At 38.8% G+C, this 23656-nt stretch overlaps 1 protein-coding gene across 1 annotated transcript in view; it reads right to left on the bottom strand.

Moving 5' to 3' along the window:
* The window catches only part of LOC139736846 (osteoclast-stimulating factor 1-like), a 52682-nt gene that overhangs the window by 15614 nt on the left and 13412 nt on the right, over positions 1-23656 (bottom strand). Inside the window, exons 4-8 of the mRNA XM_071647508.1 lie at positions 14374-14437; positions 12784-12875; positions 9448-9567; positions 3297-3375; positions 2343-2438 (exon numbers count right to left, since the gene is read on the bottom strand). Coding sequence (XP_071503609.1) covers positions 2343-2438; positions 3297-3375; positions 9448-9567; positions 12784-12875; positions 14374-14437 — 451 coding nt within the window. The remainder of the gene's footprint in view (positions 1-2342; positions 2439-3296; positions 3376-9447; positions 9568-12783; positions 12876-14373; positions 14438-23656) is intronic.

Below are 23656 nucleotides of genomic sequence, written 5' to 3'. Positions count from 1 at the left end.
GAGTGGCATACAACTTGGAAAAAAACAGTATTTTTCCATGAAAGCTGCAGATTTCTTTTGGCGAAAAAGGTACAAAATACTGCAAAATAGTAACAGTTGGCATCATTACATCTATCCAGCAGTCTGCATTGGTGCGTCATTCTCTATTACTAGCAGATAGATAGATAGATAGATAGGTAGATAGACAGATAGATAGATAGATAGATAGATAGATAGATAGATAGATAGATAGATGGATAGGTACATGTAGGTAGGTAGGTAGATAGATAGATAGGTAGATAAGTAGATAGATAGATAGATAGATAGATAGACAGACAGATAGATAGATATAGATAGATAGATAGATAGATAGATAGATAGATAGATAGATAGATGGATAGATAGATAGATAGATGGATAGATAGATAGATAGATAGATAGATAGATAGACAGACAGATAGATAGATATAGATAGATAGATAGATAGATAGATAGGTAGATAGACAGATAGATAGATAGATAGATAGATAGATAGATAGATAGATAGATGGATAGGTACATGTAGGTAGGTAGGTAGATAGATAGATAGGTAGATAAGTAGATAGATAGATAGATAGATAGATAGATAGATAGATAGACAGACAGATAGATAGATATAGATAGATAGATAGATAGATAGACAGACAGATAGATAGATATAGATAGATAGATAGATAGATAGATAGATAGATAGATAGATAGATAGATGGATAGATAGATGAGATATACAAATACATCCCTATACAATAGTATTATCTGTCTACCTATTAATCTCTGACAAATCTATCCATCTGTGCATCTAGTGTTTCGTAAAAAAAACAAAAACATAATATCCTACTGCATACGTGTGTCCATCCATCCATCCATTCACAGCCAATGCATCCATCAATCTATCTAAATGTTGTTATCTATGTGTGTGCCACTCTTGTCCCCCAAGGTCACACATGTGTCATTAGTTCTACTTCTCTGCCTCATTAACTCTTTTCCATTTATTTCACAAACTTGACTTTGTATCTTTTCATCATAGAATTTCATCCTAGAAGAGAATGTAGCCTGATGTACATCACTGCAGAATTGGGGGAAAAGGGATGGAAAATACAGCTGAGTAATCTTTTGAGGCAATCTAGGGAAAAGAGGTCCCCACACCAAACATAGCACATACTTAACCTGTTCATTACAGGAACCTGGTATACCGGGTTCCCAAAATGTAGACAAGAGTGCCTAGTTTCATGGCCAAAATTCATGTCTATTTGTGTTACGCTGCTCAGAAAAATGGCTTTGATAGAAAGATTAGAGTATCTTCTCGCAATGTCAGCTTCCTTCCTTATTAAAACTGTGTGTATCGTACTATAATTTGTCTTCTTTGCAATGTAGTGCGCCCTTATTTTGCTATTAAACTCGTATGAAGATGTGCATAGCAATCAAGGCTGAGCTCAGTAGAAATTTGCTTCGCTGACACCATTCAGGTGCATCTTTTGTGTGTAAAAAAAAAAAGAGTTTGTGAGCCAATCAGCATATGCTCTATTCATACCTTGCACCCGACTGATATTTCTATTGTTTGATGGCACATGATGTTGACAAAGGGGGTACATGTAATGCTTGACTGCTTTCCCACAGGTGGATTACCAACCTGTCCGTTCTCTGTCAACCTACAAAAACAATCTCGTTTGGGGGTATCGGAGGCTCTCATAGAATTGCAGGAGGAACGGGTTAAAAATGGGTAGCTTCAGTCAGAGTAAGAGTACATCACATCCTAATTGAAACAACATCCTTAAGCCTTTAAAATCTTAACAGTAACCCCTCTATTATGCCAAACTTACACCTGCTCATCTATTTTTTTTTTCTGTTCTCCATACAAAACAGAATGGGTCAAATTATACTTACCATGATTTCTTTGAAATAAAGACAATCCCATCCATGTGCTACCCATTTAATTCTACTGAAATTTCAGAATATTGGAATGGAAATTATCTAACATATTCAGATCACATATTCCAAGAATAGGGAAAAAATAGAGAAAGACAAAAAAAAAACCTTTTACTTTCACTACCATAAAACTGGAAGATATCCTCTTGTGAATTATTTGAAGTATTTATGTCCTGACTCTCATGGTTATCTGCAGATGAAATTAAAAAAAAGTGGGCTTGCAAAATATTGCACATTGATACACTTGACCTATAAGAGATGAAAGCCCTGAAAAGGAATAAGTACGTGTACAAATTTAACCTCATGAATACAGTTTGTAGCATCTCCCCCTTGCCTTGTGTTCACAGAAGGGAACTCCTCCACTGTAAAAAGAACCCTACAAGACTGACAAAACTTACTCCTTTGTGGAATAAGAAGGGCTGCCGTGGCGGGGTCTCTTGAGGCAAGATCTTGCGGGAATTTCTTGTCCTTATTCTTCAGGTCTGTCCTGGCACCTATCAGCGTAAAGAACATCAAACTATGAAATTTGATACACTCAAGAGTCTTGGCACTGTTGATGGAGTATAAACTTATGTGAAGAACATTGAACATCAAACAATTAAAAGCTACACTCAAAGAGCTGAGGCACTCAAGGTGAGACTGAGTAGCTGTACTACAACAACTTCTTGTTTTGTGTGTTTGTCTGCCCTTTTCATCTAAAATTTAAAATTCACATGATAGATGCATGAGCATTTTACCACCAGAATTTCAAACGCTGACGGAAAATCAATGAGCACTTATTAAACCTAATGCAGTGGGGGGATTAATCTGATAAATTTGTTTTTAATATTTCAAGAAATATCATAAATGTTTTTATCAATATTGGAACATTTATAACACTGAGTGGTGGTGTAACGACACCATCAGATATTTAAAGCAAAATCTGTGGCGGGCGAGGGATGAAACATCAATGCCAAAATTCACTTGTTTCTAAGAAACAACTTCTCTGACATGCCCAAATTAGACTATAATGGGCATCAACTTTTACTTTTACACACACAGTATACAAATAGTAAATGGTCACGAGTGTGATGGTACAAGATTTCACACAAGGTGAAAGATAGAGGCAGTCTTTTCAACAGGCAAAGTGAAGTAAAAACTTAGGTCCCAAAGTTATTTATCCAATATCTTTATACTTGTATACGTTATCATTTGGCAATAACAAAATTTCCATATATTTATAGCAAAAGAAGAGTACTGGTCCAGAGGACTTCATTATAACAGGAGTTGCTTGTATTCTTTATAGTAACTTAATATTGCCTGGAACAAAGACTATGGGTTGCCAAGCAACAGGGACACAAGACTGATGTCACCTTTCTCCAGCAAAAGTTGCACAGCCTCCTTGTGGCCCTTCCAAGCTGCAGCATGCAGAGCTGTGTCACCAATCTTATTCTGAGCATCAACAGAGACAAGAAACACAAGGTGAATAGAAACATAACATTTATCAGATAATACATTATGTAATATGTGGTCTATCAATAAGCCAGTTCGTAATTAGCTCATGTGCACGTTGGTACATATGACCTTTCTATTTTTTTAGTTGGTTAGGCACTTCACTCATATTCAAAGCAACATAATGCGTACCAGGTGACCAGAATGGTCCGTCAAACAACCCTCGGGGGAAGCATCCATTTCTTTGTTTTGTATTGAATGCATTAAAACATTTTTATTGAATTCGTAATGCCAAATACCAGGTTTGCAGTCAGGCGGATGTAATGGCAAGTATCATGTACAAGGATTGCATGAATAATCATTATATATGACAGATGCTCATCTCTGTGAATTTAAAACCCATCATGCGTTTTGGTACCAGTGACCTTTTTCTGCTCATGTGCAAAGTAGAACTACGAACTGGCTTATACACACACTACACACTCACATACACACACACACACACACACACACACTCACACTCACACACACACACACACACACACACACACTCACACACACACACATACACACACACACACGCACACATGATCAAGAATGCTATGCAAGGTCAGAACAGCAGTCTGCAAGAGTTAGATACTATTATATTCCACATACTAAAGAATGTTGCAGTAGGATTGGTCCAGAGCTGATCACGTGATGAAGCGTAGTTTTGCCCATCACATCACCTGAGAAGAAAAGTTCGTTACACTTTATGTTGATAGTCCCTTTTGTTTCGCTGATCTCTACACAGTCCACACAGTCCTAACGCAAGATGAGTAAGCGCGAAATAAAAGTGCGTTGCACTGTGGACTATCATGTGACCTAGGTCACTTGATAGTACACAGTACAACACACTTTCACTTCGGTGCCGCGCGGTGTGCACAGCAAATTCATTGTTTTGTCATCTACGCGCACACGTAGCCTAATCCCTAAGGATACCTAAAGACAGCTAAAACGGTTTCAGATGTGGAATAAAATGGGAATTTCTAGGACCCTAGATGTGGAATATAAAGCAAATAATCAACTTTTAGTTTCAGGCAATGAGACAAACTATCACTTCCTATGTAGCTATCTTTCCTCAGCTGCGCTTCGGAAAGATAGCTACATCCAGATCTCCTCGGAAGTGATAGTTTGTCCCATCACCTTCACCAACGTTGATTATTTGCTTACTGTATAAGTTGTTATTTTCGCATACAGATATTTTCGCGAATAAGCAGGTCACAGACATTTTTGCGAGATGTTGTTTTCGTGAATTGACACCGAGGTTATTACATGTTCATTATTACCCTAGTGCATTGTGACATTTTCACATGTTGTTAAATTCACGGTCCATCCATGACACGCAAAATTCATGAAAATTAACCCTTGAGAAAATTAACCCTTGTGAAAATTAACCCTTGCGAAAATAACAGCTTATACACTATTCTTCTTCACAAAGAGATTTTGATATACCTTCTCCATTGTTTAAACTTGAAGAACAAATGCTAACAACAGTTCAGAAGTGTTTTTTGAAACTTCTATACAAATTGTATCATGAATGATGGCAATCTATTTCTACCAAGCGTATGCTCTTTGACAACAAAAGTTGGGTTTGCAAGACACGTTTCATATGCTGGGAATGTCACTGTCTGTTCATTTCTCTCGTTCTCTCTCCACATCAATCTATCAGTCTATCCATCTATTTGTCTATTTGTCTATCTATCTATTTACCTATCTATCTATCTATCTATCTATCTATCTATCTATCTATCTATCTATCTATCTATCTATCTACACTGTATCTATCTATCTATCTATCTTTATATTTCTATCTACATTATGTGTGTATTACCGGTATATATATTTTTTTAATATGCTACGATAGCCTGATTTATATGACACCACACTGATAATGATTAAAGTACAGGTAGGGTAGTAAAGACGTTCTGTGCCATACACATGACCATTTTGGTCAGTGAAGATGGCATTTCCCAAAAGGACAGTAATCTGCCTTTTCTCATGAAGTCACACAGTCTCTTCCTCATTACCTCCGCCAAGGAAGGAGGTTGTTTTCGTTACCGTTGATTTGTGTGTATGTTTGTGTGTTTGTGTGTTTTTTGTCCCTGTGCAAAATAACTCAAAAAGTAGTTAACGGATTTGGATGAAACTTACAGGAAAGGTTGAGAATGACACAAGTAACAAAATGATTAAATTTTGGTAGTGATCCCAGAATTTGGGGGGAATTTATGAAGGATTTGTGATATTTTGGCAGGTAGGGTCAATGAACTTGGGAGTTCAGGCTGCGCGTATTTGAGGTTTGCATGCGCGCACTAAAGCGCGTGCTCTAGTTACGTTTCTGCTAGGGCAAGGCGCGCCGTGCAGCTGAGGGTTTATGACGTAACAAAGACTTCTATAATGGGAAATCGGGCGACTTTCAGCACGGGTGGAAATCACTGATATCTCTATGGAAGAACAAGATCAGTGGTGGAAATGAGCTGCATGCTTGGCGGAGGTCTGCGCTAGGGTTATTGAACTGCTTGCAGCTGTGTTCACACGAGTGTGAAAGGTGGAGTGGTGCAGCATACGAAAGTGTGTATCATGTGTGTTTCACTGCCCAGTCCCTCTCATCCAACTGTTTCGGCTAACTCTGCAATGCAATCATTAACTCCACAGATCATTTATCTAGGTAGATGCTTGCGGTATACATCCTGAGCTAAACCTCAGAATCCTGGTTCCAAATGGGATAGGTGTATAGACCAAATGCAATTACACCAAAAGCTAATTTCCACCATGGAAGAAACCTTACTTGATGCACAGGCCAGGCAACGAGGTTAAATGCTGTCATTAGGGCATAAATATGCACAATAATTCATTGAAATGATGATTAATAAATTTATTTCATGAAAATACTTGTACTCTTTACACAGTAAGAACAAACAAACAAAAAGGCTCCAAATATGTGCATTATAAGCTCACTGAGAGAAACTGTAAGCATTCAACAGTTGCGAGGAAATGACCCATATCACCAAAGGCACTTTTCATCCCATTTCGAAAAATGAATTGAATTGCAACAGACACCAACAATTGGTGAACACACAGATGCTTCGATAATGATGATTAATTCTTTTTTTCTCTGTCTCTCTTTCCTCTCTCTTTGACCGTGTACATCATTTCTTCAATAAAACGAATTCTTGTTAACATCACGGTCCATAAACAGTACATCACTGGCCATCCTAATCATTATCACATAAAGTTTTATTATCAGCAAATTGGCTATGACCCATTTCTGCAATGGGCTTTGAGTTCCAGAAGATTAACCCTCTGAAGACTAGTCCAGAGTATACTCAGGCAGGTGTCTATGAGAACGTGTGTCATAGCAAAATCAATTCATCCTCAACGGGTTGAAGGATATGTGCCATTAACCACAACATATGATGTGAATGATGGTGAATGCACACTGCAGTACAAAAATGGTGGATTCCTCCCTTCCCCCCCCCCCCCCACCACCACCACCACCACCCTCTTTAGCAGAGTTAGAAACACTGCAGCCAGCTTAACAAGATACAAAGTACTGTACTGTAAAAGTGGAAACTTTCATGGGGTTGAAATTTTTGAGCATTTTGCGCAACCAGAAACTAGCACGAAAATAAAAGCATGCAAGTATTGACCCAAAATTAATCACCCGAAAATATCCACTTTCACAGTACTGCAAAAGTGGATATTTTCGCATGACTAATTTTTCGCGCTTGGCCGGGTCGGAAGAGTTTCGCGAAAATTTGAACACCGCGAAAATTTCCACTTTTACAGTACCTGAACATCATAGAGAGTGTTAATTTTGCTGGCTAAAGACTGAAATAATGCATCTCTTCTAAATCATAAGAATTAAAAACACTAGAAGATAGGTGAGACAACATCTATCTATCTACTCATCTATTCATATATCTATCTATCTATCTATTTATCCACCTATTATGTAAATTGATAGATACATGAAGATAGGTAGATAGATATAAACAAGAGACCCGGGGGTCACACGCTCACCTGAGTATCGCAAGTTCACCTTATATGCATTCTTGCAGACTCTTACCTGAGAACATTGGAAACTTATGGTGGGGGTAGCTTTGAGAATGGGGGCATGGTGTCCATTTACATATTCCATCACACTGGTAAAAATACCTGCCAAGTACACTGTACTTTATAGAATGTTGGATTATGCAGCTTGGGAAAAAAAGACTTAAAGCCCTATCACTTTTGATTAGGACTAGAGAAAAATATTATCTAATATTCATCAATTTAGGAGGTTTGGACCCCCTGGGGCCCCCAAGGAAAGCATGGTGCCCATTCAAACACTTTGAGATCTTATCCCTATGGGAATGCTACTTGACAAGTTTGGTGAAAATCCATTATGTTGTTTTCAGCAAGAAGATGAAAATTTAGGCCCGCATTTGGACCCCCCCCCCCATCCCATCCCGCTTCCTTGGGTCCCAAGGGGGTGGGGGGGGGGGGGCACCCCTGATTCTCCCATGAACAAACTTGAAACAACAGTCATCAATATACTGACTCATTGTATTAACTTAGCTCAATCACTTCCAGTTCTAGAGAAAATCTGTAAAGATTCCTTATAGGGGGGGGGGGGGAGGAAGGGGGTGGGACCCCTGGGCCCCCCCTCCCCCCCCCCCCCCCCCCCCCCAGATGGGGTATGGTGCCCATTTGATGGAATTGAGATTCTACCCCCCTAGGAATGCTACCTGCCAAGTTTGGTGAAAATTAGTGATAGGGTTTTCAAGAAAAAGATGAAAATTTACAATTTTGGTCCACATTTAGGCCCCCTGGGGCCCCCCAGGTGGGGCATGGTGCCCATTTGATGGAAATGAGATTCTTTCCCCCTAGGGATGCTACCTGCCAACTTTGGTGAAAATTCATAATGGCATTTTCAAGAAAAAGATGAAAATGTACAATTTGGGCCCCATTAGGAACCCTCCCCGACCCCCCTCCCCTGGGTCCCAAGGGGGGGGGGGCACCCCTGATTCTGCCATGAACAAACTTGAAACTACAGTCATCAATGTACTAATTCATAGTATTAAATTAGCTCTATCACTTCTGGTTCTAGAGAAGAAGATTTTTTAAGATTCCTTAATTTGGGGGGTTTGGGCCCCTCTGGGGGCCCCCTAGGTGGGGTATGGTGCCCACTTGAACAAATTGAGATCCTATCCCCCTAGGGATTCTACCTGCCAAGTTTGGTGAAAATCGGTCAAGGGGTTCTCAAGAAGAAGATGAAAATGTAAAAGTTTACGCACGACAGACGACGGACGACGCACGACACACGCCGCACGCCGGTCGAAGAGCGATCACAATAGCTCACTTGAGCCTTCGGCTCAGGTGAGCTAAAAAAAAAGTGAATACATAGCTGCAGCATTTTTTGAACAAACAGTTTACACAGAGCTGCAAACCTCTTTAATAAAAAAACAACATACTGATGTAGAGCAAAAAAAAAAAGAAGCAAAATACACATTTCACAAGGAACAGTCATAATTTTTGTTTCAAGATTAAAAGCACACTATTGATCACACAATATCAAATTCCACAAAAATATTTTCCTTTAACAATGAAATATATTTTCTTACATTTGATGGAGCAGCTTTAAAAACAAACAAACAAACCACATACTAGTTGGCAGCTCTGCTTGTTGGATTAACACATTGAGGACAGACTGATTTTGCTGCAACACGCATTTCCCATTGACACACACCCGAGTAACTCGGGACTCGTACTCAACAGATTAATGAAACAATGTGAACTACTACAGTAGATAGTTACACACTCTGCACCACCAGGCAATGAATGCATAACAAATCTGGAAGGAAACATAACATGCAACTTGCCAATGTAGCTCATCATGCAACTAGTCATAGCAAATGTAGCGCAAGTGGGACAGCAAAAAAACAAAACAATAACACCCAAAACAAATAGTCTTACTGAACACCAGAGGGCACTATCACACTCTGCCCTTGGCTTGGGGGGGGGGGGGGAGGGGAATGACAGGGACCATACCTGGACATTTATCTGGCAGTTTGGCCGAGATATTAGTGACTTCATGCACTCGATATGACCTCCATGGGCTGCCCAGTAAAGGGGTGTGGCTCCGGCCTTGTCCAGGCTGTTGACTGACACCTGCAAGTCACAGAAGAGTGCAGTGATAATTACAGATTAGGGTAGTAAAGAAGATGATCATCATTATGATACTTCTAGTAGATCCACTTACTAATTACAGCAATAACACTGGTTACATTGATAGTAGCAGGTAGAAGTAGTAGAAGTAGTAGTAGTAGTAGTAGGAATGATGGAGATGAGGTTGATGAGGATGATGATGAGGATGATGATGAAGATGATGAGGATGATGATGATGATGATGATGACGATGATAATGGTGATGATGATGATAATATGGTATATTCTTTGTCCATGGCAGCCTTTTCAGTCTTGTCACTGCTTTACCACAGGGCCCTTTCATTGTTATTCCCCTAGCATTGCCAGGTACGCGTCTATACTCCTGGGTCAAGAGGGACATGGTGGGTGAAAACACCTTGTCCAAGGACGTAGGTACTAGACAGGATTTGAACTCGGGACCTCTGATTGAAAGTCAACATTCTTATCCACTAAGCAACAGTGTCCCCATGATGATATTGATAATAATAATACTGATGGTGATGATGATGATGATGATAACAATAACAACAACAAGAAGAGAGAAAACCACCACCACCACCACCACCACCATCATCATCATCATCATCATCATCATCATCAACATCATCATCATCATCATCAACATCATCATCATCATCATCATCATCATCATCATCATCAACATCATCATCATCATCAACATCATCATCATCATCATCAACATCATCATCATCATCATCATCATCTTATCAACCCAGGGTAGACTCTTCAGTGCTAACACTGCTCTCCCCAGGTCATCTGCAGAGATGCCAAGTTCAAAAAACTTTTATGAGTGAGATTTTTATGACTCGGCATCTCGGCGCTCGCGCGCGCATGCGCGCGAACGAGGGGGGTGTCCCCCTCCCATGGTAGGGAGCTTTTTTAAATTATTAGCTCTTAATGATGCGATCTGGTGCATACTTAAGTGACTATTTTTTACTAATTTTGAAAAGCAAAAGGGAAATATACCTTCAATTGCAACTATCACTTTAATCCTTTGAGCTATATGCTCCTTATTTTTGGCCCAAATTGCAGACTTCACCAGATGCGTGAGAAAAATGGGTGCCATGAGTGAGATCGTGAGACAGACCCTAAATGCTTGAGTCTCACGCATTCTGCGTGAGACTTGGTAGCTCTGCATCTGCCATGATAGGGGGAGGGGGTGATGGAGGGGCTGAGTAAGTGTGAATGGAGAGGGTGGGATAGGAGGGAAGTACACTGTATACCTCCAGACATGAATAAGCATGCTGTCTAGTTATGAGAAGGGGGAAGAACCCATAAAATTCACATGTGGCCTTGTCATGTAGATTTAATCAACATTTATGAAGGTCAATCTAAACTGAGGTACTTGTAGTATCCTAGATACAATACGAGAATGATTATACAGTGGGCATATTACACAAAGTATCTGATACCACAAAATAGAAAATTGATAGAATTCCATTTGCTTGATATGATCCATGACACTGATGTACCTTTTCTTTGATACATACATGTAAACCCCGAACAAATATTGGCAATTACAGAATTGATCTAGCATAATATATGGATTCCATGCATGTCTTTTGTCTGTTTGTACATTCTAGTGAGACGTTCATGATCAACACTTATTGCTTCTAACTTTTATTGGATCTACTGTATCCAAAAGTGTTACTCATCAGCCACACATAAGAATGTACAGTGGGTGAAGAACTATACTATTATGCATGCATGCATTGGCGATTGAAACTTGGTGCATAGGCAAGGGCAAGTGACTATCGCTCCATTGTACCGTATGTCCCCACAAAAAATTACAATGGGATCCCCCGCAATGATAACTTTGAAAGCAGTGAATCAATTCAAATACAATTTCAGGGTATGAAACTATAACTCATTGCCCACATCTTACAGAAAACCCCATTCAATTTGCTCCAGTGGTCAAAGAGAAACGAGAAATCTTAAGAGCATGTCAGGAACCTTTCCCCTCCAAGTTCAGGCTATTGTGTTAACACATAAAGAATATGCAATTCCAAGAGCATCCAGGTGCTAAACTTGGAAGAATCGGACTCATGAGATGCTTTACAACAAAACATTTTTCTCCGCGACCACTTAACCAAATTGAACGGGGTTTTCTGTTTTCTGCAAAATAGAGCTAAGATGTTATTTCTCAAGACCCTGAAGTAGCATTTAGACAGTTTAATCATATTGGGAATTTTCAATGCAAAAATCTGATTGTAATTTCTTTGGGGACATACTGTATTGTTACGGAGTGTCAATCTAGCCAAAGATTTCACAAATGTTGCCCTTGTGAGGAATCGAGAGGAATTCTTGATATCTAAAATGATTATACTTAGTTGTGATGATTATGCATGTGACTGGTATGTCTGCCATCCGACAAAAATAATGTCCTTGCCTGGCAGTACATGTGTGTTTCCTTCAACAGGATGACAGTCACAAACCAAAGAATGAAGAAAAACAAATGTGACCCGCTACAACAAAAGGATCCTAAAGTCGCTGGCGGATGAGCCGAGAAAATCGAGTTTGAAGTCACATCATAAAATTGGTCAAAACGATCAGATTTCTGTTTTTGGCATGATTTTGTACTCTAATGTTTTGTCTATCATCTGCCAAAATTTCGAAGCTAAATGATCAAAGGAAAGGCAAGAAATCAGCGTTTTTCTGGGCCATGATTTTCCGTCTTCCAGAAACTTTCCGACTTAACAGAAACGTGTCCGAAGATTTGGACTTACCGCCACAGCTAGACTCCGCCCCTAGCAACGAGGGAGTGATCTTATTGGTCAGTGCATGGCATCCTGATTACTGACTGGTCGTGCATAGACTGCTGGCGCTAAGCTTGAATGAACATTGGCGGAGGTCGCTAGGAGCATGCCTTCTATTGTCAAGCGGTGAAAACTGATTCGTCTCCCCATAATCATGATAGTGTCCGAAGGAAAACTTTAGAGGCGTTTTTCTCGAAACTCTGATTTCCTCAACCACTTGACATGCGCTAATAAAATCATTGATATTTCCGCAACCGAGTACTTTTATGAGTTGTGCTATATGTTAAATTAAAGTAGATGAGTAGGGGAATAACGTCATGCCATTTCCACAAAATCGTCATTCCCCGACTTTCGGATCCTTTTGTTGTAGCGGGTCACAAATTATTGGTTTCTGTGTACTTACCTTGTTGTTTAAACACTCCTCCAGGAATGAGATGTTTCCACGTTTTGCCGCTTCATGCAGAGGGTAGTCTACAGACTCCATGCTCTCTTCAACTGCAATCAAAATTGGAACCAGATGCTGTATCTATATACCATATATTTTGTGGGCCTTTTCATTTTCATGAATTTTGCGAGTTGGGTGCTACTCTTGAATTTAGCAACATGTGAAAATATACAGTCTGATCCTGACATATGAATGCGAAGTGCACATGTACATTTCTTTGTTCATTACTGTACTCTATGATCACAAATTTAAAGGGGCCCTGAAATCCAAATGCATGTTGATTTGTGTTGATTTATGATACCCTGAACATCACTTTTGCGGTGAAACGAATATCTAGAAACATTCCATATATTTTTAATGATTTTTTTCTTCTATTTTTCTTCAGATTACTTGAGAACACGCACAAAAAATCCTTCCAAACCAATCAATATTCATATTCTTAATTATGATTATTAATGTGATTAACAAAAGACATGGCGAGTGAACATGCAAGTTATGCTGAGTTGAGGGGAAGGTGCATTCCAATGTCTTTTGTTAAACATTTCAGCACTTTAGCAATGATTGACAGATGATGTCATCTCAAGAATATGAATATTGATTGGTTTGGAAGGATTTTTTGTGGGCGTTCCCAAGTAATCTGAAGAAAAATAAAAGAAAAAATCATTAAAAATATATGGAATGTTTCTAGATAATCGTTTCACCGCAAAAGTGATGTTGAAGGTATTATAAATCAACACAGATCAACATGCATTTGGATTTCAGGGCCCCTTTAACCACTCATGAAATCATCAGAAAGTTCTGATTTGTGAAAATTTAGACTCGCTAAATGTATGACACATATATGGTAACTCACAAAAGCTTTAATAAAATTCCATCTAAAAGTACAGATTATAAGCAAAACTTGGAATGTAGGTCATGGGAATGCTTCTCCTCAGATCTTTTACATAATTTGCGTATTTCAAAGTTCTTTTTTTCAAAGAATAAAATTATTTCCCATAAAAATTGAATCACATTAGGAATAAAGTGTAAGTTTGTGTTTAGAAGGTTGTTTCATAACCCATAGCATTTGCTCAGATTACTGCATTTATGACAGCTAATGATTTGGAAAAACAACAATAGTTTTCTTTATAGACCCAACAGAAACATACATGTGGATGCCTTCACAGATGTGTATTGATGTCCTTTTATACTGGGTTTTAAACTATATTGCTATACTTTCTAGTGCATCCCTTTGACAAGTCTGTATGCCAGGAACTGCTTAATCACTTTAAAGTAAAATGGCTTCGTCATTCACGATAGATGAATACTCATTGTACAAAAAGTTTAGCCGGCATGGTTCTGCGAGCTACGTACCCTGGATTGTCACTATATAAAACTCACCACAGATGGGGTAGTAGCCATTTAATGGTCCATACCAGTGGATATTATGTATTAGCCCTAGGAAAGTATTATAAACCATGCCAACAGTCTCTGAAGTCAAAATCTTACTAATCAAACAAAATGAAATTCTTATATTCTCCAATCAGAGAAATCTTTGCGGAAACTAACCGTAATTGCCTGGAATGAGTCCTGCTTTGTTTCCACATCGAGCCTTCCACCAACCATCATTGTTCTAAAAATTAGAGAACATGACAGAAACAAGAATGGCAGATAAATACTAGATATGCATAAATATCTAAAGCCACATGAATAAATCAATGAATGAATGAACACACAAATAAACAAATAAATTAAGAAATAATAAAGAAATTATAAGACAATTTAAGAAGATAATAAGTACATGATATATGGAACACATAATTATATACAACATACTAACCAACCAATCAATCAAATGTACATTGTACATGTGTATGAACATTAACCCATTGAGGACAGGCTGATTTTGCTACAACACGCATTTCCCATCAGACACTTTCCCAAGTACTGTATACTCGGGAATTGTCTTCAACGGGTTAAAATGGTGATAGGCTCTTTTTGGCTTTTAGCCAGTCCTTATACCATGTCTTTGTCTATTTTCAGATGGTCCAGTAAAAATGCCATGTTGGAAATTAAAGCTTGAGAAACATGTTTCTATTTGCGCCGAAAGTCAAGGGTTGTTCAGCTTTTGAAACAGTCTCCCTGCCAACTGTGAACCATTATGACATTCCGTACAACAGCTGTATCACAGACTCCATGGCATGTCAATGAAACATGCAGCTCTTAAAGGGATCGTACAGTTTTGGTTGAGACCTGATTTCAGGTTTCTAACATGTTTTGGTTAGATAATGAGAAACCTCTTATAAAATATGAAAGAGCATGTAATTCTATGAGGAATTCAACATTTATTTGATGAAAATTGGTTTTGAAATGGCTGAGATATCCAAAAAAGAGCGATTCTAATAAAGTGTGGGACCCACACTTTTTTACAATCGCTTTGTTTTACTTTGTTTTTGGATGTTTCATTCATTCCACACCCGATTTTCATCAAATAAACTTTAAATTCCTCTTAAAATGGTATGCTCTGTACTATATCATAAGTGTTTTCTTGGTATCTCGCAAAAAGTTAAAAGCCCAATTCTCATCTCCACCAATACTGTACTATCCCTTTAAGGGAAATGTTACCCATACATATTTTTATGTGAAATTGAGGAATGCATCAAAATAAGAGAACACATCAGCAAAATTTGAAAACGGTCAGACAATCTGTTCAAAAGTTTTTAAAGCATAGGTGCCACCATCGCTGGATGAGAAGACTACAACAGTCTATGATATTACACATGGACGATGATATAAAGAAAGCATACATTGTAATTATTAAATGGAAAATTCCACAAAATTTCATTTTTGTGGCAAGTACACATTCCTATGACTTGTTGCTGAAATAAGGGTAATATCATCTCCCTGCTTTCTGAAAGAGGCTAACGGAAGTCATAAGCTCTTTTATATGCTAGATATAGAAACTAAAATTATGTGCAATTTCTTTATATTCTTTGTAATGTTGTTAATACATGACATCACAAGTAATAAAGTCTTCTTATCCAGCAATGGTTGCACCAAAACTTAAAGAAATCATAACTCTTAAACGAATTGCTTGATTTTCCTCACAAACTTCACTGACAATATTCTATTAATACTGTGGCATTCCCTCAATTCACATTCTATATTTGGGATTCACTCTCCTTATTAAATTTATGCATCAGCAAATCAAACTCGCCTGGTAATTAATAGGCTCTTCTTGGCTCTCTAGTTTGACCCTAATACTACAGTATATGTTTTTGTCTGTTTTTAGACACATTAACATGTTTCTTGCACCTGAATTTGTGGGTTTTTAAGCCTTTGAAATGAGTCTCCCTGCCAACTGTGAACCAACAACATTCCTTACAACAGCTGTATCACAAACTCTACGGGCTGTCAATGAAACATGCAATTTTTAACTCTTGTGTACCGCAGCGCAAACCCCCTGTCTGTCACACTATTCTGAGACCACATCCCATGCGTGGTTTTGGAAAACATCCTGTTTTCAAAGCCTTGTAACTTTCGTATGCTAAAAATGCAGTACAGCAAAGTCATTATAGATAAAATTGCAAGTTTTGTATATGATGTAGGCCCTAATTTACAACACATCTATGGCTATGACACTTTTAGCTATACACTTCATATTTTGTGAAGTTTGTATTTTTGCACATTTTGCAAGTTGGGTGCTATTCACAAATTTAAACATGCAAAATGGATCTTGATATGAATGTAACGCGCACGCATATGTACATAAAAATTATCCATTCATTACTGTGCTCAACCTTCACCAATTTAACCCCTTGCGAAATTCTCAGAAAGTCCTGATTCAAAAAGCAATAGGGAGTTATGCTCATAAATTACACTATCCTGACACAGGAAATACCTGTCCCTGACGTAAAACCCAAAAAAGGGAAATTACTGTATACGAAAAACAAATGCAGTATTTAGCACCATCACTGGTTAGTAAAAAATCAAAATCAAAACAAAAAAGTGATGAGCAGTTAACTGCCAGTCTATTTTTCTAAAGAGGTCCATTAGAAGACACAACATTTTACACTATATAAACAGTGCATTTATAAAGCACATCATGACAACAAACCGTGCATTGTATTAAGTTGCCATTCAGCTCTACGCTGTGTTTTATAAAGCTACAACAATACAACCATCTTCTCTGCAGACCACTCACTGTCATATGAAGGGCCCATGGTGGCCAACTCTAAACAATTAACACAATGCATGATTCACGTAAAGGGACGTCAACTACATGATCGATATTCTCAAGAGGTAATAAAAACCACACACATCACCATATCTATGACAAGTGAGAGTGAGCATCTGCAATAATGTATCTCCTCATTCTCTGATGTAGTATCTACCAATTGTGGAGATTGTCATTATCATCTCAGGATAAAATATAGTATTTTACCTCCTTTGTTTGGTCATTTATAACTCATATTCAAAGTTGATGATATTGTATGCCATCCTCATCGAAACCCAAGTCTATATATCAGTCACTGGAAATGTGAGTTGAAACAAATGTACTTTTGACCACAATAAGTATCATTTAAAACCAAACCTGCATCTTTGACGTCAGTTCGGAGAGGTCAGTGAAACTATGAATTAGAGAATGACCCACTGTGAATGGTTTGTGAAACCAAGGAGCTATTACAGACCCATAGCTCCTTGGCGAAACTGCAGACCATATAGTTTAGGATAGTAAATCATAAACTTGTTTGGCTATTTCTGCACTTGCTGCTACATTTGTACGCTCATAAATCTATTAACGGTGCCATGCTTGTAAATCAGTGGGGGTGGAAGAACTGCCTGTAAATCACAGTGATGGATGGTACAAGTTGTGAGACTCAACCCACTATGATATCATGGAAAACATGAGATAAACATACCCCATGGGGGGGGGGGGAGAAAAACTTTTCTCTAATTTTGTTTTTCTCTAAAACTTTTATCATAATCTAGTTGATGGAATGGTAGCTACCTTTCCTTTATAAGACACACTTTCATCTAACTTATTCTTGACTAAAATCAGTTAAACTTCAATGACAAAATATCTACATGGAATCCAAACTGAAAATATGAAGAGTCAACTAAACTTTAGAGGGATGGTATAGTTTTGGTTGAGATGGGGAATCAGGTTTTCACTTTTTGTGAGATAACTATTAAAAAAACCACTACGAAATATTAAAGAGCATACAATTCTAAAAGTTATTCAAAGTTCATTCAATAAAAATCGGGTTTGAAATGGAGATATAAAAAAAACAAATAAAGAGGTTCTAATAAAAGGTGGCACCCATCTTTTATTAGAACCTAGTTTTGTTTCGCTTAGTACTAGAATATCTCAGCCATTTCAAAACCATTTTTAAATTAAAAATACACATATACATCTAGCACATCATTTGACATTAACCTTACTATAATTCAGAAACTAAAGTGGATTAACATTGTAACAAATGAAATTAATGAATTTTCACTTTTAAAGGGATCGTTTAGTTTTGGTTGAGACTAAGACCCCGTTTACAGTGCGGGGCTGGGCCAAGCCGCGGCCGAGCCGCGGCCGAGCCCTGCCTCAATTGCGAGGCCGGGCCCCGCAATTTTGTCCGTTTACACTGCCGGGCTCGGCCGCGCTTTTGATTCAAACCTTTCAATATTTTGTCGTAGTGGCGCTCTGCTTGTAAACAAACGCAATTTGGTATTGTCTGGTTTTCAGACCCTTTGCCAAATGAATTCCGTGGCGACGAAGTCGCCGTTTGGGCAAAGGCCTTTGCCGAAGGAAAAAAATCCTTTGCAGGACAAAACCACCTGAAACTATACTAGTTTTCGACGTTGAGGGGTTAATCACTCTGTTTTGGATATCTCAGCCATTTATCAAATAAACATTGAAATCATCATGGAATTACATGCTCTTTCATATTTCATGAAATCTATTTCTCACTATCTCACCAAAAAATGATGAAAACCTGAAGTAAGACCCCGTTTACAGTGCAGAGTACAGGCAGAGGGTTTGGAAGCCAGACTAAATTGGCTGCGCTATTGGCCGCGCATTTGGCCCAGTTTGCGTTTACACCAAGAAAAGGCCGGGCTCGGCCGCGGCTCGGCCGTGGCCGAGACCACCTCCAGAGCGAGGCCAAATGCGAGGCCAATTTTGGCCTCGCATTTGGCCTTTTGCGCGTTTACACTGAAGCGGGGCTGGGCACGGCCGCGGCCGAGCCGCGGCCGAGCCTCGCACTGTAAACGGGGTCTTACTTCAGGTTTTCATCATTTTTTGGTGAGATAGTGAGAAATAGATTTCATGAAATATGAAAGAGCATGTAATTCCATGATGATTTCAATGTTTATTTGATAAATGGCTGAGATATCCAAAACAGTGATCCTAATAAAGTGTGATCATTTTGTTTTACTTTGTGTTTGGACATTTCAGCTATTCCAAACCCAAATTCCATCTTCCCACAAATAAACTTTGAATATCCTCTTTAAAAAATGGTATGCTCTATACTATTTCATAGGTGTTTTATTGGTATCTCGCAAAAAAAAGTTACACGTTTGTAAAGCCCAATTTTCACCTCCACCAATACTGTACCATCCCTGTAAGATGAGTATCAAAAGTGAGCAAATAGCAGGTACACATTAGATATGAGTGCCTCAAACTTTTAAGCTGCATATAAATTTGAAGAATCAATGAGATGAATATTAACAATAAATCTCTATGCAGAGAATTCATTCAACACATGAAAGACCTAGCAAAACAATATCGCCATAGAACACTTCTCAACATACATATCGGTGTATAATATATATACAGTATAGCATAAATCCCATGAGATACTGATACGCTGCTATTTTCACATACAGATATTTTCGCGAATGACAAGACATTTTCACAAGATGTTGTTTTTGCGAATTGACGCAGATGCTTAAGTAAATACACTATTAACAAGGCGCATTGAGACATTTTCGTGTGTTGTTACATTCGCCATCCAACTGTGATTCGCGAAATTCGCAAAAATTAAACCCTCGTGAAAATAACAGCTTATACAATTGTACAGTAAAACTTTTTGACTGGCACCTGTAGGGGTCCCTATTCAAATCACTTTCTCATTAGGTTTGAAGAATCAATCTTCCAGAATGGGAGTAGAGGGGGAAACGTTCTGGTCAATGAGCTTTACAATCAGTTCACAATGCAGTATTATGATCATGAAATGTTGATGATATATGTGTGTATACATGTAATGCACATTATGGCTGGAATGCGCAATGAAAGTATAAATCTACTGTGTATATTTTATGCAAATTTTGACAGCTCAAATGAGTGTATAGTGTGTGACAGATTACGTACACTTTAACAGTCAAAATACTGATGAGAGCGCATGTTGACAAGCGCAAGTGCCAGGGATGCTTGTTTCACGCTTGTTTTATTTCCCGGTCTACACAAGATGATTGATGGCCCTTTCTGTTCAGGATAGCAGTTGTGTCAATACTTTCACTGTCTTACTACGTAACTAGCTGCAGTCAGAAAAGACGAGCAAGTGTAACAGTTAATTGGAAGATGACGCAGTTGCCTTACAAGGGGAACCTCAACCACAAACCTGTTGAGCACAATTGTCATATCAATGCAATCTTCCAGGAAAATTCACCCCCCCCCCCCAAAAAAAAAAAAAAAAATGATAATGGTGATATTCAGTTTATAGAGCAAGTTTGCAAAGTAGTTTATTTGGGTTTTCATTCATCGATTTGAAATAGATATCGGCTTTTACATTTCACGCTGAGAAGCAAGTAACTGCTTTGCTTTCTGTTCACTGATAAGAGACAGATATTTGCAGATATTTGGCTTTTTTATTTGTTGATTAAAAGCAGATTATGTGTTTGGCTTTAAATTCATTGAAAAATTGTATCATCACGATGACAGCACAAAAACAACTGCCTGTCCATGCCCTAGTTATTCCACAAATGTGAACTCTGCATTTTCCTTGTGGTGATTCGGCAATCGGCGTGAATCAATCAATCCGTGCTTATTCTGTGGTCAAGGGACGTAATCTTGAAGGGCCCACTGTATCCTTTCCACGAGATATGAAGCCCCAAACACTGGGAGGAAATGACACATGCGTGTCACAAAAAAGAAACCTCCCCTCGTCTAGTCTCTGCTTCAGACTCTGATCCTCGACACTTGATAACTTTCGTGCATGATTACTGTACAATCATACAATGTACTGTAGATTTAGGGTTCACAACTTCACACTCTACCTAGCTTGTGGTTTATTATGATGCACAGCTCCATGCCTAATCTTTTGGCCTGGGTTAGAATCGATCAGTAAGACTTACTGTACATACAATGTACATGTACATCCTGTCTGATGCCTTGTACACTTTTCTCAGTAAAGTAAGTCTGCACCACCTACATGGTTATTAAAATCTAACAACTACTAGTCACTTATGAATAGCACCATAAAGGCAAAGACATCAAAAACAAAACAAATATGTTTATATAGAGCATACTGCATAACAATCAAATTTTGGAATCCATCCAAAATTATGGCAATGGACACATTACAATGCTTGCAATGTAACATAGCTGTGATCTGGATTTTAAGAGGAAAAAAAAGAGAATGTCATAGTTTTCAAGGGACGTAACCAGTTGCCATGTTTGTGTTTCAAAAAGAGAGCAACTTAGAAACTACACAGAGATTTGATTGGCTGGCTGACAATACGCAACACCAAATTCCGGGGGGGAGGGGGGGAGGGGGGGAGGGGGGGGGGGGGAAGATGAGTTACAAATATGAATTCCACTCTTGAAATCATCAGGGAAGTTATCTAGCAGACTGGTGGTGAACTCTGGTGCAGTGTGAAAGATTAAAAACAGTCTGGTCACAAAGACTACATTGAACATGGTTGGATGAAAAGCAGTCTGTTTACAAAGACTACATTGAACATGGTTGGATGAAAAGCAGTCTATTTTAACAAAGACTACAAACATGGTGGATGACTTTCACACCACTTGACACCTGAAATAAATGAAAATATTCATGAGATCATGGAACTAGGAACAGCTCGAAGAAATTTCTTAAGTGGTCTGCGATGTGACGGTTAAATCCTTCATCACTGAGACAGGCCAACGAGACAGAACAAAGTTGCCTGCATGGATATGAGCATATCTCTGTGTATAAAAGAGACTGGAAAACACATTGAAAGCATACAAGATTCTATTCACTTCATGAATCAAAACTTGATTGCTAGAAACTGTTTGAAATTGGCACAAAAAGTTTAAAGACCTGTTTAATATGGGAAAACAGGTGGAAACCTTCAGTTGATTAAATTGATCTGAAGTCATTCGTGGCCCACCGGGATACATTTGAAAACCCCAATTGCATCCATCGAGTGAATATGTGACCCTCCACAACAAAAGGATCCGAAAGTCGCTGACGACTGAGCCAAGAAAATTAAGTCTGAAGTTAGATCATCGAAATCGGTCAAAACCATCAAATTTCCGTTGTTGGCATAATGTTGTAGTCAAATGTTTCGTCTATCATCTGCCAAAATTTCGAAGCTAAATGATCAAAGGAAAGGCAAGAAATTAGCGTTTTTCCGGGCCATGATTTTCTGACTTTGAACAGAACAGAAACGTGTCTGAAGATTTGGATTTAGCGCCGCAGATAGACTCTGCCCCTAGCAACGAGGGAACGATCTTATTGGTCAGTGCGTGGCATCCTGGTTACTGATTGGTCGTGCTTAGACTGCTGGCACTAAGCTTCAATTAACATCGCGGAGGTTGCTATGAGCGGACCTTCCATTGTCAAGAGGTGAAAACTGCCTTACCTCTCCTTGATCACGATTGCATCGGAAAGAAAACATTGAAGGCGGTTTTCTTGAAACGCTGATTTCCTATGCCCCTCAACATGGTCTCATAAAATCATCAATATCTCTGCAGCCAAGTACTTTTGAGAGTCGTGTTATAGAAATTAAAGTGGAAGAGTAAGGGAATAATATCATGTCATTTTCAGAAAATCGACCTCCCTCGACTTTCGGATCCTTTTGTTGTAGTGGGTCACATATGTGCATGACTCATCGGTAATGGTCAACTCTAGTCAAGATTCGTCAGAAGTGTGTGTACTCACATAAAGATCAGTGATAGAGTCATACGCCAGTGTGTTATACTGCCCTCCTACGGGCAGTGTTTGAGAAGTATGTTAAATTGTTGTTGTACAACCTTCGCCCCTTTTCGGCCGGCAGTTTGTGTTGCGTGAGCATAATAAAGTTTGCTTAAACCTTAACTATTGTGACTGGTTATCCATCCCCGAACGATGTTCTTTTAAAGGCGTGGTGGCAGCTATATGGGATCAAGTACCCTGCTCTTCCCTCATTACCGATGGATTTTATGCATGATATGGCAGCCAGTTGGTCGGCAAAACGTGTCGTGATAGGTAGTTATGGTTTGCTCGCATCTGCTGTAGTCCCATACATAGCCCTTGAATGGCTGTTCCCTGTCCCCTACTGAGGCAACGACCTCGCACCCAGGCCCGAGAGAGAGGCCGCCCCTACCAGTATCCTAACCAGAAGTACAATGTACCAGGTACCTTACGCTGTTTACGATTCTGAGTCAATTCAAATCAAAAGAAATGAAAGCAATGAGTGGATGGCTGAAGATGATTATGTCGGTCTTGATCATGATGATTTCTGTGACGATTATGATGATGAAAATTATGACAGTTGTGATGAGCCCTTCGGGGACCCTAACCAACCTCGTCCCCATGAGGATAGAGTATCGCATGCTACTCGGTATGATGCTGTCAATCCAAGTTCATGTAGCATTACTCCTCGTCCTGTCCCT

This window comes from Diadema antillarum, unplaced genomic scaffold (genome assembly GCF_040938485.1).
Source record: "Diadema antillarum isolate AM-2024a unplaced genomic scaffold, OU_Dant_1.0 seq00000665_RagTag, whole genome shotgun sequence".
Taxonomy (NCBI): Eukaryota; Metazoa; Echinodermata; class Echinoidea; order Diadematoida; family Diadematidae; genus Diadema; species Diadema antillarum.
The sequence above is the reverse complement of the archived record's forward strand: the minus strand, read 5'-3'. Positions and strand labels throughout refer to the sequence as shown.